The following is a 15,204-nucleotide window of genomic DNA, read 5'->3' as shown; positions in this document are numbered from 1 at the left end:
GTTTAAGCTCATAGACTGTGTTAGAATGACGGGCAAAGTCTTAAATGAAATTGAGTTGAACAATTTAATCAGTTGGCTAATTTAACACTATGGTTAAGCCTTTAAGCACTACTATTGATGAGTGTGCTCGATGCTCCAATGGCCACAGGCACTACTATTGATGAGTGTGCTCAATGCTCCAATGGCCACAGGCACTACTATTGATGAGTGTGCTCAATGCTCCAATGGCCACAGGCACTACTATTGATGAGTGTGCTCAATGCTCCAATGGCCACAGGCACTACTATTGATGAGTGTGCTCAATGCTCCAATGGCCACAGGCACTACTATTGATGAGTGTGCTCAATGCTCCAATGGCCACAGGCACTACTATTGATGAGTGTGCTCAATGCTCCAATGGCCACAGGCACTACTATTGATGAGTGTGCTCAATGCTCCAATGGCCACAGGCACTACTATTGATGAGAGTGCTCAATGCTCCCACGGCCACATGCACTACTATTGATGAGTGTGCTCAATGCTCCAATGGCCACAGGCACTACTATTGATGAGTGTGCTCAATGCTCCAATGGCCACAGGCACTACTATTGATGAGTGTGCTCAATGCTCCCACGGCCACAGGCACTACTATTGATGAGTGTGCTCAATGCTCCCACGGCCACAGGCACTACTATTGATGAGTGTGCTCAATGCTCCAATGGCCACAGGCACTACTATTGATGAGTGTGCTCAATGCTCCAATGGCCACAGGCACTACTATTGATGAGTGTGCTCAATGCTCCAATGGCCACATGCACTACTATTGATGAGTGTGCTCAATGCTCCAATGGCCACATGCACTACTATTGATGAGTGTGCTCAATGCTCCAATGGCCACAGGCACTACTATTGATGAGTGTGCTCAATGCTCCAATGGCCACATGCACTACTATTGATGAGTGTGCTCAATGCTCCAATGGCCACAGGCACTACTATTGATGAGTGTGCTCAATGCTCCAATGGCCACAGGCACTACTATTGATGAGTGTGCTCAATGCTCCAATGGCCACATGCACTACTATTGATGAGTGTGCTCAATGCTCCAATGGCCACATGCACTACTATTGATGAGTGTGCTCAATGCTCCAATGGCCACAGGCACTACTATTGATGAGTGTGCTCAATGCTCCAATGGCCACAGGCACTACTATTGATGAGTGTGCTCAATGCTCCAATGGCCACAGGCACTACTATTGATGAGTGTGCTCAATGCTCCAATGGCCACAGGCACTACTATTGATGAGTGTGCTCAATGCTCCAATGGCCACAGGCACTACTATTGATGAGTGTGCTCAATGCTCCAATGGCCACAGGCACTACTATTGATGAGTGTGCTCAATGCTCCAATGGCCACAGGCACTACTATTGATGAGTGTGCTCAATGCTCCAATGGCCACAGGCACTACTATTGATGAGTGTGCTCAATGCTCCAATGGCCACAGGCACTACTATTGATGAGTGTGCTCAATGCTCCAATGGCCACAGGCACTACTATTGATGAGTGTGCTCAATGCTCCAATGGCCACAGGCACTACTATTGATGAGTGTGCTCAATGCTCCAATGGCCACAGGCACTACTATTGATGAGTGTGCTCAATGCTCCAATGGCCACATGCACTACTATTGATGAGTGTGCTCAATGCTCCAATGGCCACAGGCACTACTATTGATGAGTGTGCTCAATGCTCCAATGGCCACATGCACTACTATTGATGAGTGTGCTCAATGCTCCAATGGCCACAGGCACTACTATTGATGAGTGTGCTCAATGCTCCAATGGCCACAGGCACTACTATTGATGAGTGTGCTCAATGCTCCAATGGCCACAGGCACTACTATTGATGAGTGTGCTCAATGCTCCAATGGCCACAGGCACTACTATTGATGAGTGTGCTCAATGCTCCAATGGCCACAGGCACTACTATTGATGAGTGTGCTCAATGCTCCAATGGCCACAGGCCACCTGATAGCTGTAGCCTCAGCACAAGAACTTGGCTCGTTGACAGACTTCTCACTTTGCCCACTCTTTACATTAAAGTCTCAAGAAGGAAATGTCTCCCCCTCCCTTAACATGTATTTATATGGCCTTTATTTATTTATACAGTGTTAAGTACCACACACACACACACACTCACACACACACACTAACACACACACACACACACTAACACACACACACACACACAAGCATAAGTAGCAGTCAGACCAATGACCCGTGTTTGACCCGACCCGATGGCTGGTTAGTGTGTCAAAGCCGTTTGGACTGAATGGCTGGCTCGCCCAGAGCACTGGCACAGCCAGAGGAGTCTGGCCTGCTTGGGTGACCTGGTCGTTTAATCTGGTAATGACCAAGCACGCACAGACACACACACACACATTTGGGCAAGCGCACACACACACACACACACACACACACACACACATGTGGGCAAGCACCCATAGACACACACACCCACATGTGGGCTAGTACGCACGCACACACACACACACGTGCACCATGAGGTAATCAAATAAGCTAATGTCCACCTTGGAGTAGAGGAGGGGCAGACAGAAAGAAAACAGATACACCTGTGCTCAAACCAAACAGCAAATTACTAAGGAAACGCACCTTAACATAAAACGGTCTGGGAAACGTTACCGCTGCCTGAAGTCCAACACGGAGAGAATGCGGAAAAGTTTTTACCCCCAGGCTATCAGCACCAGCATAGCCTAAACACTTTGCACTTTGGACTTTGGACTCTTTATTCTTCTCTCTTGGATTCAGTGGAACAAGCATTTCACTGCATTTATAAGCTACCTGTATAATGACAAATAAACATTTGATTTGATTTGATTTGAAAACAGATACACCTGTGCTCAAACCAAGAACAGCAAATTACTAAGGAAACACACCTTAACATAAAACTCACCTTGGTTTTCCCCTGACACCCTCTCACACCTTTTGAGGTGTATTACAGTTTTTGCCCGTTGCTTGAACACTATAGACCCATGCCTTAGACTAAAGTAACACAACTTGAAGCTTTTGTTACCATACCTCAAACACATGTACCCATACCTTAAAGCAACACCAAAGAGTTTTTTGTACCTTAAAATAATGTTTCCAAAATCGTTTCAGTGGTTAATCAACTCGTAACAGGGTGAACGGCACTTCTGCATTCGCTTCGCGGCCCTCTATCGGCTATAACCGCACTATGTAAGTTTGCCAGATCGGGTAGCGGATCTGTAGTTCCATGGAATGAGACATAAGAAACTACAAATTTGACTTGCATCTGATGTCGCAATACATCAATGCAGCATATTCTACCTTGTCTGACATCGTTATTTGCAACTCCAGTGCTGGATAAACAAATAGTGTGCGTGCGACAGAGGAAAAGTTCTTTGGTGTTGCTTTAAACAAAAGTGCTGCTTTGCACTCTAGTTGCAATTCTGCAACACACTTACTTCTTTATGCAATACACTTGGTCCTCCATACTACACTCTATTTCATACATAAGACACTTTGTTCAAAAATGAAATCTCATGGTGCCATTTGGAAAACACATACATGTATCCAAAATACAAAACACATCGGGTAATTGCAACCACTCAAATACACACCTGAAGGCACTTACTTGCAAAACTGAACACCAATCAGCCAGCTACAAAAAGCCCTCAGTTTAGCCATTTTAAGAACTTTGCAAGCATGGATGGAGAGAGGGCGAGAGGCAGAGATATTTCAGTTGAAAATGGAATCAAATTACACCTCTCCCTCTCCTCCAAAAGTAACACTGTAGGTCCTGGCCTACACCTCTCCTGCTAAAGTAAAATGGTAGACCCTAACTGTTTTGTGTAGGCTACATCACTAGTTTTACAAGTGCACACACTAAATGGAGAGCTAGGATTAAAATGCAGACTGCGCCTTTAAATATGTGACTTTTGATCTATCAGCTCAATGCTAAGCAATGTTTTCACTAAAATTCAGCGCAATGTTAGATGCAAGACTGATGTTTACCGAGCATGCCAAACTTCTCTTTTTATCTCTTAGCACTGTCACCATACGTTTTCTTATGGTGATAGCCTAGAAGGCCCTCCCGAAATATCTTTTGGATGACATGGGGCGGCTGGTTCACTTAAGTGCAAGGCTGGACAAACGCGAAATGGCAAGGTATTAAATATTTAGTAGGCCTTAGACAGGCTTTGTGGTTAAAACTATGAAAAACAGTACTTTGCCACAGCTAACTTCAAGCACAGTAGGCCTTGCCTATACACGGCAGAAATTAAAATTCAATATCAGCAGCATCATAAGGGATGTCATCCTCATCATCATTCTGACAGGGCAAACCCGACGCGAAGGCAAAACAAGAAATAAACAACTTCATAAATGATGTTTTTTTAAATCGATTTGTTGGCCTTTTACTGTTTCATGGCTTCTGCTGAGAAACAAATAGTTTGCCAAAGAAATGAATGACACATTTTTGTCTTATTTTAACTGGTGAAATATGTAATGGAATGTAGGGAAATTGATTGATTCTAATTGCCATAGTCTTCCAGTGCTAAGGTCACATGAAATATATCATGAAAGAATCCTCCTGCATGTTTTGCCTGTGAATGTCCTTGTTGGGTCACCATAGAGAGGCTGAAGCATGGGGGAAAGTAATCACTACATCTCTGTTCTCATCCATTTAGTGATTTCATCCACTTTTAATAAGCCTCTTCCTAAACTCTCTCTGCTCCGTTTAACCCTCAAGCAACTGACTGAGGTCAAGCCTGTCAGGATCGTTGTTAGTTTTCAGAGATGTGTGAAGTCTTTGGGAAAAAAACAATGACTGTTGTTCCATTTTCTCTGCTAATGAATGGGGTTATTCTAAGGCCAGATCTTACCCCTGGAAGGAAATTCAGTATGCAGAATGTGGCGGCTGCTTGAAGGTGAACCTGCATTTCTCTCACTTGCTTAAATTCTTATTCATTTACATCCCAAAAAACTCAAGTAGTCAAGCTTTGCAGGAACCATCCAAAGACCTGTTCCTACACTAAGACTAGTGAAGGAAAGATATATAGATAGGTGGTGACAAGAAAAAGTCTTGCGGTTAAAGCCCAGCCCACCCTGACAAGGGACTGACAGCAGGCTATGTCATAAACATCCCGGAGGAGATCTCACCGGCGCTGAGGGTAGCCCTTGAGTCAGTGTGTTATGTACTATATATCACGCAGGCCAAGCAGTGCCTGCTACTGTTGTTTTGGCCGTCAGGTGAAGGTCGCTGGCTGAAGGGTCCGGCAGCTATAATTCCTGGCTCATTTGGCCATGATGGCGTTAGCGTGTCATGGATGCGAGTGTTAACAGCGCTGATGAATATGTCCTGACAGGCTAGGATCATTTGTGGCACGATGCAGACCTGTCGCGATTGATGCTAACGTGCGTTCTGTTCTGTCATGTTGTTCATAAAGTGACCATGACAACCCCATGGGGGGGGTTCTAAAGAAAGAGTTCTATTTAAAGGAGAGACTGTTGTTAAAAAAAATCTTTGAAAACTCTTCTATTCCTGTGCTGACTTGTTTAAAAAGGAAAGATCATAATAAAAAGAAAACCTAAAACACAAGGTCAAATCATTTAAAAATAAAGAAACTGTACATTCATCTTTTTATTTGTAGGCTACATCTCATAATTGCATATGTCTGCATTTATTTATTTATCCTGTCATCTTTGGTCCTCCTTATTCCATTCAGTAGCGAGCAGCTCTAGCTCTCATTTGGTGCTTCCATGTTGTTACACTCATTCATATTTATATATAAACACTGCAATGATGAATCATCATTATTTTGGACATAAACTTAACGTTCGGTCTCCATGGAAATGGGAAAAGGCATGAGTTAGACTTCAGTATGGACGTTAGGCTACAGGAAGCAACGGAGGGAAACAGGTAGTCTGATAGCCTAGGCTACAAACACAGGATTTATACTGTTGCTTCACAGTTATTGGGTTGTATGTAAATCAGGTTTATAGGCCAAGTATACTTACATATACAAGGAATTTGGTCTTTCCATTTATCCCATCCATGAGTTCGTGAACACACAGAGCACACAGTGAACACACAGTGAGGTGAAGCACACACTAACCCAGATCAGTGAGGGGTTAAGTGCCTTGCTCAAGGGCACTTCAGCCGTGAATGTGGGCATAGGAGAGCAGTGCTCAACCACTTCCCCCGCCCACATTTTACCTACTGGTCGGGGATCAAACCGGTGACCCTTCGGTTTCAAGCCCGAAGTAGCCATGGCTGCCCCAACACGCACAGTGGCGTCATGTAAGGGGCCTGTTCATGTTCCACAGCTTTTGTCATGACATTTTGAGTCTGTTAGGAGGCACGAAGGTACAGAGGTACGAAGGTACAGAGCCGGACAGTAACGGAGTACATTTACATTTACAGTACTTGAGTACAATTCTGAAGGATCTGTACTTTACTCGAGTATCATTTTTGGGGTGTACTCATGACTTTACTCAAGTACATTTGAGAGGCAAATATTATATCTTTACTCCACTACATTTCTATCCATAATCGTGAGTACCCGTTACTTCTAATAAAAAGGAAAAAAGAAAAATCTCGGAAACCCTCAATTTGTTGTTTCCCTCTCAAACGTGATTGGATTGTGCAGGCGCCACTGATTGGGACAGCCTATCAGCAATCACCTTCAGCTTTCCGCCAAAGTCAACTCCATGGTCAGATTTAGATAAGAGACGAAATCATGGACGAAACAATGGATGAAGACGCAGCAGGTCCATCCTGGGAATGTGCCAACCTGTAGCCCCATCTCGCCAGACTATTTCAATTTTCTGAACAAGTTAATGACAGTTTTCTCTTCAGGTGTTTCAATTACAAAATAGTATTTTGTATTTGAAATACGGATTTTAGATACATGTATTATAAATACTGCCCATCCCTGGCAACATGGTAAAAAGATGGAAATGACTTAATTTTACTTTCAATTCCTTTTACATTCTCCAAGGCATTAACATTAAATTGTTTCATAACTCTATGTAGGATGTTTCTGTACATACATGTGAGCACTGTGGCAGTAGTAATGCAATATTTAGAAAATGTACTCTTGTACTCTTGATACTCAAGTACTTTTATAAACAAGTACTTTAGTACTTTTACTTAAGTAGACATCTGACTGTTGTACTTTTACTTGTACTTGAGTAAAATTTAGCAAAGGGTATCTGTACTTTTACTCAAGTAATGAAGCTGTGTACTCTGTCCGCCTCTGCAAAGGTACAGTTTAGAACACGCCCCCATAAGGTAGCTTGTAAGCACTTTGGCAGCTTTAGCCACTAGCCGGTTAACTCACGTCAGCTTTAGCCACTAGCCAGTTAACTCACGTCAGCTTTAGCCACTAGCCGGTTAACTCACGTCAGACAGCACCGATCTCTTTCACCTTTTTTCTGACCGACAGCATTCCGTGAACATGATCCAACTGAACTCTGTGTTAAAATTAGCCGAATTTCTCCTTAAAGTCTAGATTTAAAACTGGCTACAGTTGGGGTCATTTTGGACACGCTATTTTAAGGTAAAAAAAAACTCTTTAGGGGGCCTTTAACAGTTGGTGCTAGAAGAGTCAAATTTGTATAACCAGCATGTGAATGTGTGTGTGTGTGTGTGTGTGTGTGCGCATTTTGCCCTACAGAGGAAGAGTAAGCTGCACTACCGGATAGCGGTGATTATAAACTACCTGGGCCACTGCCTCTCCCTGATGGCTCTGCTCCTGGCCTTTGCCCTCTTCCTGTGCTTAAGGTAAGAGGACAAAGATGGAAGATTAAAGTATATGTGTGTATATATATATGTGTGTGTGTGTGTGTGTGTGTGGATGGATCTCTGTGTGTCAGAGAGAGGGGGATGAAGGACAGAGGAGAAGAAAAAGAGAGAAAGAGAGAGAGGGGTAGAAGAGAGAGAGAGAATAGGGACCATGGTGTGAGAGAGATGTGCTCCTTAGCAGGGCTGGGGCTGTGAGCATCTTAATATGGAATTGGTCAATCATGTAAAGATGACAGGACAGCATTTGTGTCTATAATTTTGTCTCTAAAAATGTACATCCATTTGAGTCTCTCTCTCTCTGTCTCTGTCTCTCTTTCTCTCTGTGTCTTTGTGTGTGTGTGTGTGTGTGTGTGTGTGTGTGTCTGTGTGAATATGTTTCAGAGAATATATGTATCTATACTACAGCTTTTCTAAAAAAAAACTCAATTATAACTCACTTCTAAGAATCGTACATGAATAAAGCTCTCCTCTAGCTGAATGTGAAATATTAACTTTGTAATCATAGAGGGAAAGGGAAAGACTTGCCAGCACATGTAATTTATTTTCATTCACACTTCACTTCCATGTCACATAGTAATAGGATTGGCCCCTGCAGTAAACAACTGAGAGCACATACCAAGCAGCTTAATACCCACGGATTTTAGGGGGGAGTTGGAAACAAACACATAGACGCACATTTGCACACTCACCTAAATACAGGCACACACACACACACACACACACACACACACACACACACACACACACACACACACACACAAACACATGCATGTTGCTTACATTTATGCACATACATACACTCACTTAAAATACATGTGCACACACACACACGCACACACACACACACACCGACCAAGCAGGGTGCACAGCAGGAGGGGTAATGAGCTTGTTACTGCTGTACTGGGACGGCCTTGGAGCTGAGTGGACATCCACACAGAGAGAGAGAGAGAAAGAGAGAGAGAGAGAGAGAGAGAGACAGAGAGGGAGACAGAGATGGAGAGAAGCAGGGTGAGAAAGAAAGAAAAAGAGAGATGGAGAGAGAGAAAGTGAGAGATGGAGAGAGAGAGAGAGATGGAGAGAGAAGGTGAGATGCACTGGGACAGCCTTATGTGACATCTGGAGTCATAGCACTAAAGAGAGAATAGAGGAGGAGAGATGGAGAGAGGGAGGAACAAAGGAAAAGATAGAGAGATGGAGAGAGGGAGGAAAAAAAGGAAAAGATAGAGATGGAGAAAACTGATGAGAAAGAGTGAATTGAAAAAGAGACAGACAGAAAAGCAGTGAAGAGAAGGAGACAGGAACCTTGAGATGGAGAGACAGAGTGAATTGAAAAAGAGAGACAGACAGAAAAGCAGTGACGAGTAGGAAACAGGAACCTTGAGATGGAGAGGGACTAAACAGGAAGGAGAAATGAAAAGAGATATGGGTGTATGAGAGTGATAAGAACAGGGGCAGAGGGAGGTGAAGAGATGGTCAGAGAAAGAGGGAGGAATGGATAGAGAGAGAGAAAGAGAGAGGGAGAGTTTTGGAAACTTGAGGCTAGAATGTTGTGGATAGAAAGCAGAGCCAGCACCAAATGCAGAAACCCCCTGGGAAGAGCTTAAGCAAGGAAATGTGTGTGTGTGTGTGTGTGTGTGCGTTTAAATGTGTGTGTGTGTGTGTGTGTGTTTGTATGCATATTATGCTGAATATAGATGCCCCCTGGACTACCTTAAGCAGACACTGTGTGTGCGATGTTGAATACGGTCCCCCCACTGGGACCGTTTAACCAAAGATTGTTAAGGCGGAGCAAGATACTTCGTCGTAGTTCATGTCTATGGGCGCAAGATACTTCGTCGTAGTTCATGTCTATGGGCGCAAGATACTTCGTCGTAGTTCATGTCTATGGGCGCAAGATACTTCGTCGTAGTTCATGTCTATGGGCGCAAGATACTTCGTCGTAGTTCATGTCTATGGGCGCAAGATACTTCGTCGTAGTTCATGTCTATGGGCGCAAGATACTTCGTCGTAGTTCATGTCTATGGGCGCAAGATACTTCGTCGTAGTTCATGTCTATGGGCGCAAGATACTTCGTCGTAGTTCATGTCTATGGGAGCAAGATACTTCGTCGTAGTTCATGTCTATGGGCTATCCTGTCTGCATAAAGAGGCGTGTCGATGACGTATTGATGAGCGTACGTTGCAACCGGCCAACAGCAACGGCATAAATAACCGGCGCACACCTGGCTCAAAAATGCTAAAAGCATTTCAGCATCGGCTAACTAGCGCCAGATTTTGGAGTGCAGGGGACAAGCCGAGATGGGCTATGAGACATACATTCACACTCGGTATCATGTTTCAACACACTTTAGGTCAATATCACACCGGAATTCTCCTTTAACATATGTGGTAAAATTCTGAGCTATGCCCATAGACTTCAATGGAGCAGTCGCTGCCTTTGCTCTGCATAAAGGGGGATTATGACCCCCCCTCGTGCGATCTGGGTTCCCGGAAGTGGCTCCTGATGAAATATCTTGCTCCGCCTTCACAATCTTTGGTTTAACCATGATGTGTATTTGTGTTACGCCAACTATGGTCCCCCTGTGTGCCTCTGGGGCAGCTAGGTACGCTGCACTGGCAGCGATCGTGCTCTCGTTTGGAGTTGTCTGATCACGCCGCGGGTGTTTACACCCTCACAGATTACAGCTGTCCAAATAAGCGGACACAGACAAAGACATGAGGATTAATGACCCACTTCTTTAGCCAATCAGCTTCCCAGATGGCTGTCATGCTTTCATTTATTGTATCTCTTGTGTCAGTTTTACTTCTTGGTTTGTGTTACTTGCTATGCCATTCTACAGTATCTATTTCTATTTCTATGTGTCCTAGTCTTTCTTAAACAAGCATTTTAGCAGGTAAAATCTGTACAACAGCCAATTAAAGGTGCTGTTTTTTCACTAGCTTATTCACTTTTATTTTCTTCCTCTGACCCTCTCTCTCTCTCCCGCCCCCCCCGCCCCCTCTCTCTCTCTCTCTCTCCCTCTCTTCTCTCTGAGATTAGTCTATGTGCTGGCTCCAGAGTCTGGAAACTAAAAGTCATCCCATAATAATTAGGGGTGTTTACAAGGCTACCTGCATCCTACTCACTCACCACGACAACAGCCGCCCTTTTGTTTCCGTGCCAATGGAGGCCTTTGCCGATGAACTGAGGTGGCTACTGTAGATGTTAATGGGCCCTCAGCAAGTACCCGGCCCAGTTTCATATTTCCTGTGCGTGAGTGCGTCCGGGAGAGGGCTTTGGCATTTATGGCGTTTTGTGTAGAATAGTTGTATTGGGGGTTTCACTGAGTGGGTTATGTGCACTGATGCTGCGCCAAGGTGACGTTAACAGTATGTTAAATAATCCCATTCCACTGTTAACATTTCAACTGTGGCTATTATTGGCAGGCGGGAAAACTATAACTCAAACCACAACACAAAACAACTCAAAACGTGGCCAGTAGCCTAACTCATGAACAGTCTGGGTCTGTTTTCTCTTCTACCCTTAGGCCTACTCTTATTTTACTAACATCATGGTCTCCATGGTCTCCCTCTCTCTCTCTCTCTCTGTCTCTCAGGAGTATCCGTTGTTTAAGGAACATCATCCATTGGAACCTAATCTCAGCATTCATCCTCAGGAACGCCACCTGGTTCATCGTCCAGCTCACCATGAACACCGAGGTCCATGAGAGCAATGTGGTGAGTCAAGCCCAGCTAGTAGCCGCTAAGGCTATCCAATAAGCCCAGCTAGTAGCCGCTAAGGCTATCTAATTAGCCCAGCTAGTAGCCGCTAAGGCTATCCAATAAGCCCAGTGAGTAGCCGTTAAGGCTAACCAATAAGCTCAGCTAGTAGCCGCTAAGGCTATCCAATAAACCTAGCGAGTAGCCGCTAAGGCTATCCAATAAGCCCAGCTAGTAGCTGCTAAGGCTATCCAATAAGCCCAGCGAGTAGCCGCTAAGGGTAGCCACTAAGCCCAGCGAGTAGCCGCTAAGGGTAGCCACTAAGCCCAGCTAGTAGGGGTGTAAAGATTAACCGATACGTATCGGTAACCGTTTTTAACGTGTAAGATACGGCTACATCGATACGTGAAGCCCCGTATCGGAAAAAAACTTAAATGAACTGGTCGTTATATCGATTTACTTGGTATGAATCGGTGCACAACCTTTTCTGCTCGCTCAGACTCATTTACGTTCCAAGCAGCGCGTTCATCCCACTTCCGGTTTTGAAACTATACGTGGCACGGAATTGTGGGTAATGCAGTTCGTTTTTGGTTACATTCATTGCCCAAAATTGTCAAATGACCTAATTACCCATACATGTATTGCAACTTAAGCATGTGACAACTTGCACTCGGTCGGCTTTTGTTTTTCGAAATCCAGCGCGAAATTAAGCACTTATAGTTTAATTCCTAAACAGCAACGATAGTCTGTAGAGTAGCATTACCTTTGATGAAGGGATTTCCTTAATGTTAAATAATAATTTGGCCCTTGCTGCTAAAACAATGCATAAATTATTAGCCAATGATTTTGTTCATATTCACTCAGACTTGTGGCATTGTAGGTTTCTGCATAGGTCTACTGTTGGAACAAAATAAGCCCAGAGAGTTCATTGATTTGTAGGCCTATTTTATTCTTGTAGGGTAGGCTAGGCCTATATGAGTAAAGGCCAAGAGTGTCTTAAGCACTGTTTTATTTTATTTCGGTATTGTCTTACCTCAACAAGGCTACAGCTCCATGAAAACAATCAGATAGAACTCTATAAAATCTGTAAAGTCTATAAAATTGTATTTTTATGTTGTATTTGGCTGCTGTGTTTGACTGAAATGTAGACTATTCTTTTTTCATTTCAATACAGTATATGAAACAAACCTCAGTTTATATAATCATATTCACACATTTTGTTGCCTAATTGACAACCATGACCATGATAATTGATAATATAAAATGAATGTGCACCTTGAGCAAATTACATCGCATCGAATCGTACTGAATCGTTTTTTATAAACATGTATCTTTTCTTGTATCGAATCGTAACCATGTATCTAGATGCGAATCGTATCGTCTTTTACATGAGAGATTCACACCCCTACCAGCTAGTAGCCGCTAAGGGTAGCCACTAAGCCCAGCTAGAAGCCACTAAGGGTAGCCACTAAGCCCAGCTAGAAGCCACTAAGGGTAGCCACTAAGCCCAGCTAGAAGCCACTAAGGGTAGCCACTAAGCCCAGCTAGAAGCCACTAAGGGTAGCCACTAAGCCCAGCGAGTAGCTACTAAAGCTGGGGGTGTACCTGTTTTAACGGCTCCAATGCATATCTGTTTGGTGTGCCAGTTGGGCTTGTCCTAATGCCTAGTTTCTATTTGGCTGTCCGTAAATCTATCTGAAATTCGCAATATGCCCTCTAGCGTTCAATGACCAGCTGGGGCAGGGCTGGGGGGAATAATTGCACTTGGGTACGGTCCAGTAAAACGGACCCAGTGTGAAAGCAACCTGAGGCTCCCATAGAAATTAATCTTAGTAACGGCATTTTTGCAAACATACACAGCTGTGTGTAAATGAGGTGTCAGAAATGAATACAAAGTGTCTGCGAGATGCAATATCCACTCTGCACACTAGGAGTGGTAGCATAGGCACAGTGCATGACTGTGCATGAGCATGCCTTATTTATAGCTTTATTTATGATTCTGAGTCTGAACACTATGGTCTGCCCTCTAGTGGAGTCCTCAAGTAGCACGTGTAGTGCCAGAGGTACGAATCCGTTCACAACGCAGCCAGTCGCGTAGGCCTACCCGAATATACGAGAATGCTTGGTAGTGATGGCGAACTGAAGCTTTCTGAACCAGTGAAGCTTTCAATCCAATTGTATCGAAAAAAGGTTCAGTACTCGAAGCTTCAGAACTCTATGAGGACCTCTGCTGGTGAAAGTTAAGGATAGCATTGTGTCACGAAGTGTTTCAGACATTAGCCATTAATGTCTTTGAGTCGAAGATGAATAAATGTTGAGCATGAATTAATGGATAAATAAATAATGTCATAAATAGGCCTAACTAAGCCTATTTTGTACCCTGCATAAATACAAATGTAATTGCTTTCTCTACAAAAACAATAAAGGTAGTATTTTGGCTGTGAACATTTCTTGTATTCGTAAACAAATACATCAATTTTGAAGGGAGATGAATAAAGAATGGGCATGCACATAGCACACACATTTCTGTGATTATATTGAGTACGTAGCCTAGATCAATTGTAATCTGGGTTGTGTTGTAACTGTGCGATTCAGTCCTGCACACGCCTGGACTCGAACCCGCGAAACAGACGCACATTAGAACGGGAGTTGAGCATGCTGATAATTGAGCTAAAAGCCCGGGCTCTAAGCTTTCGTGTCAGCAGCACAATTGAGTCTGTTGGCTCTCCTTCTTCAACAACCCACAACGGCGCCCCCCGTGTCGCGCAACTTTAATGCTTTGAATTAAATTTCGAAGCAGTCACGTGGGTGTATGTAAAACGAAGCTTCGGACGTCACTGATCACGTGATTATCACAAAACGAATCAAGCTCCGATACAAAGCTTCACTCCAAATTGGTTCATGTCTTCGATACACGCTTCGAAGCAGGGGGTTCACGGGTAACATCACTAATGCTTGGTCAGAAAGCAAGTGTAGCCTATCACCAGCCCAAAGGCCCTTTTACACCAAGTCAGAATTTTCAGACAAACTATTACACAAAATCACTGTGGTAAATAAATACGTGTTCTTATAGGCCTAGTCTTTACACACTGAGGACGACATTTATTGCGATGAAAACTAAATTTGAGACTGAACGAATTTCGTCCTCGGGGGTGTAAAAACTAACTGAGAACAGGTGGGTCATTCCACGTCAGTTCAACCAGGGCCCACGGACTTAGATCTCAAAAAATTCTGAAAAAATTACCAGGTGTACCTATGTTACCCAGGAGACACACTGTAAAATTACTCTTATATAAGATCAATACTCTCCAAGATACAGCCAGTTTTACAGGGGGAGGGGGGTGTCGATTTTGTCCAGCCTCTTTTTTTTGTCAAAGTTCACAAGCCCACAGCGCAAGAACTAAACCATGTAGGAGGCTCAAATTTTGCTTGGTGGTACATAAATAGGAATAGTATGTAGCAAAATTGTCACGTTTGGTCTAGATAATCCTGCATGGTCATAGCTGTCCCTCAAAGTTGATACAAATGTTATTGGAGTTTTTGGCTGGGCTCTGTTTAAGCCTTCAGAAGACATATTTGTACTCAACATAGGCTCTTGATTTATTTTCCTTACTGAAATAAGTAGAAACACTCTCACAAAAAGCAATGAACAGAAAATAAATCCCTTCAGGGTCTGAACAGCA

General features: G+C 43.6%; 1 protein-coding gene across 2 annotated transcripts in view; it reads left to right on the top strand.

Annotated features, from left to right (window-relative positions):
• The window catches only part of LOC121704974 (corticotropin-releasing factor receptor 1), a 52,482-nt gene that overhangs the window by 25,488 nt on the left and 11,790 nt on the right, over window positions 1-15,204 (top strand). Inside the window, exons 6-7 of one of the 2 annotated variants that reach the window (XM_042085596.1) lie at window positions 7,696-7,802; window positions 11,419-11,539. In XM_042085596.1, the coding sequence (XP_041941530.1) occupies window positions 7,696-7,802; window positions 11,419-11,539 (228 nt within the window). The remainder of the gene's footprint in view (window positions 1-7,695; window positions 7,803-11,418; window positions 11,540-15,204) is intronic. The other variant, XM_042085597.1, reaches the window with a different exon arrangement.

The sequence above is a fragment of the Alosa sapidissima genome, chromosome 3, assembly GCF_018492685.1.
Source record: "Alosa sapidissima isolate fAloSap1 chromosome 3, fAloSap1.pri, whole genome shotgun sequence".
In the NCBI taxonomy this organism is placed as follows: Eukaryota; Metazoa; Chordata; class Actinopteri; order Clupeiformes; family Clupeidae; genus Alosa; species Alosa sapidissima.
Note: the sequence above shows the minus strand (reverse complement) of the source record. Positions and strands in the feature narration are given on the sequence as shown.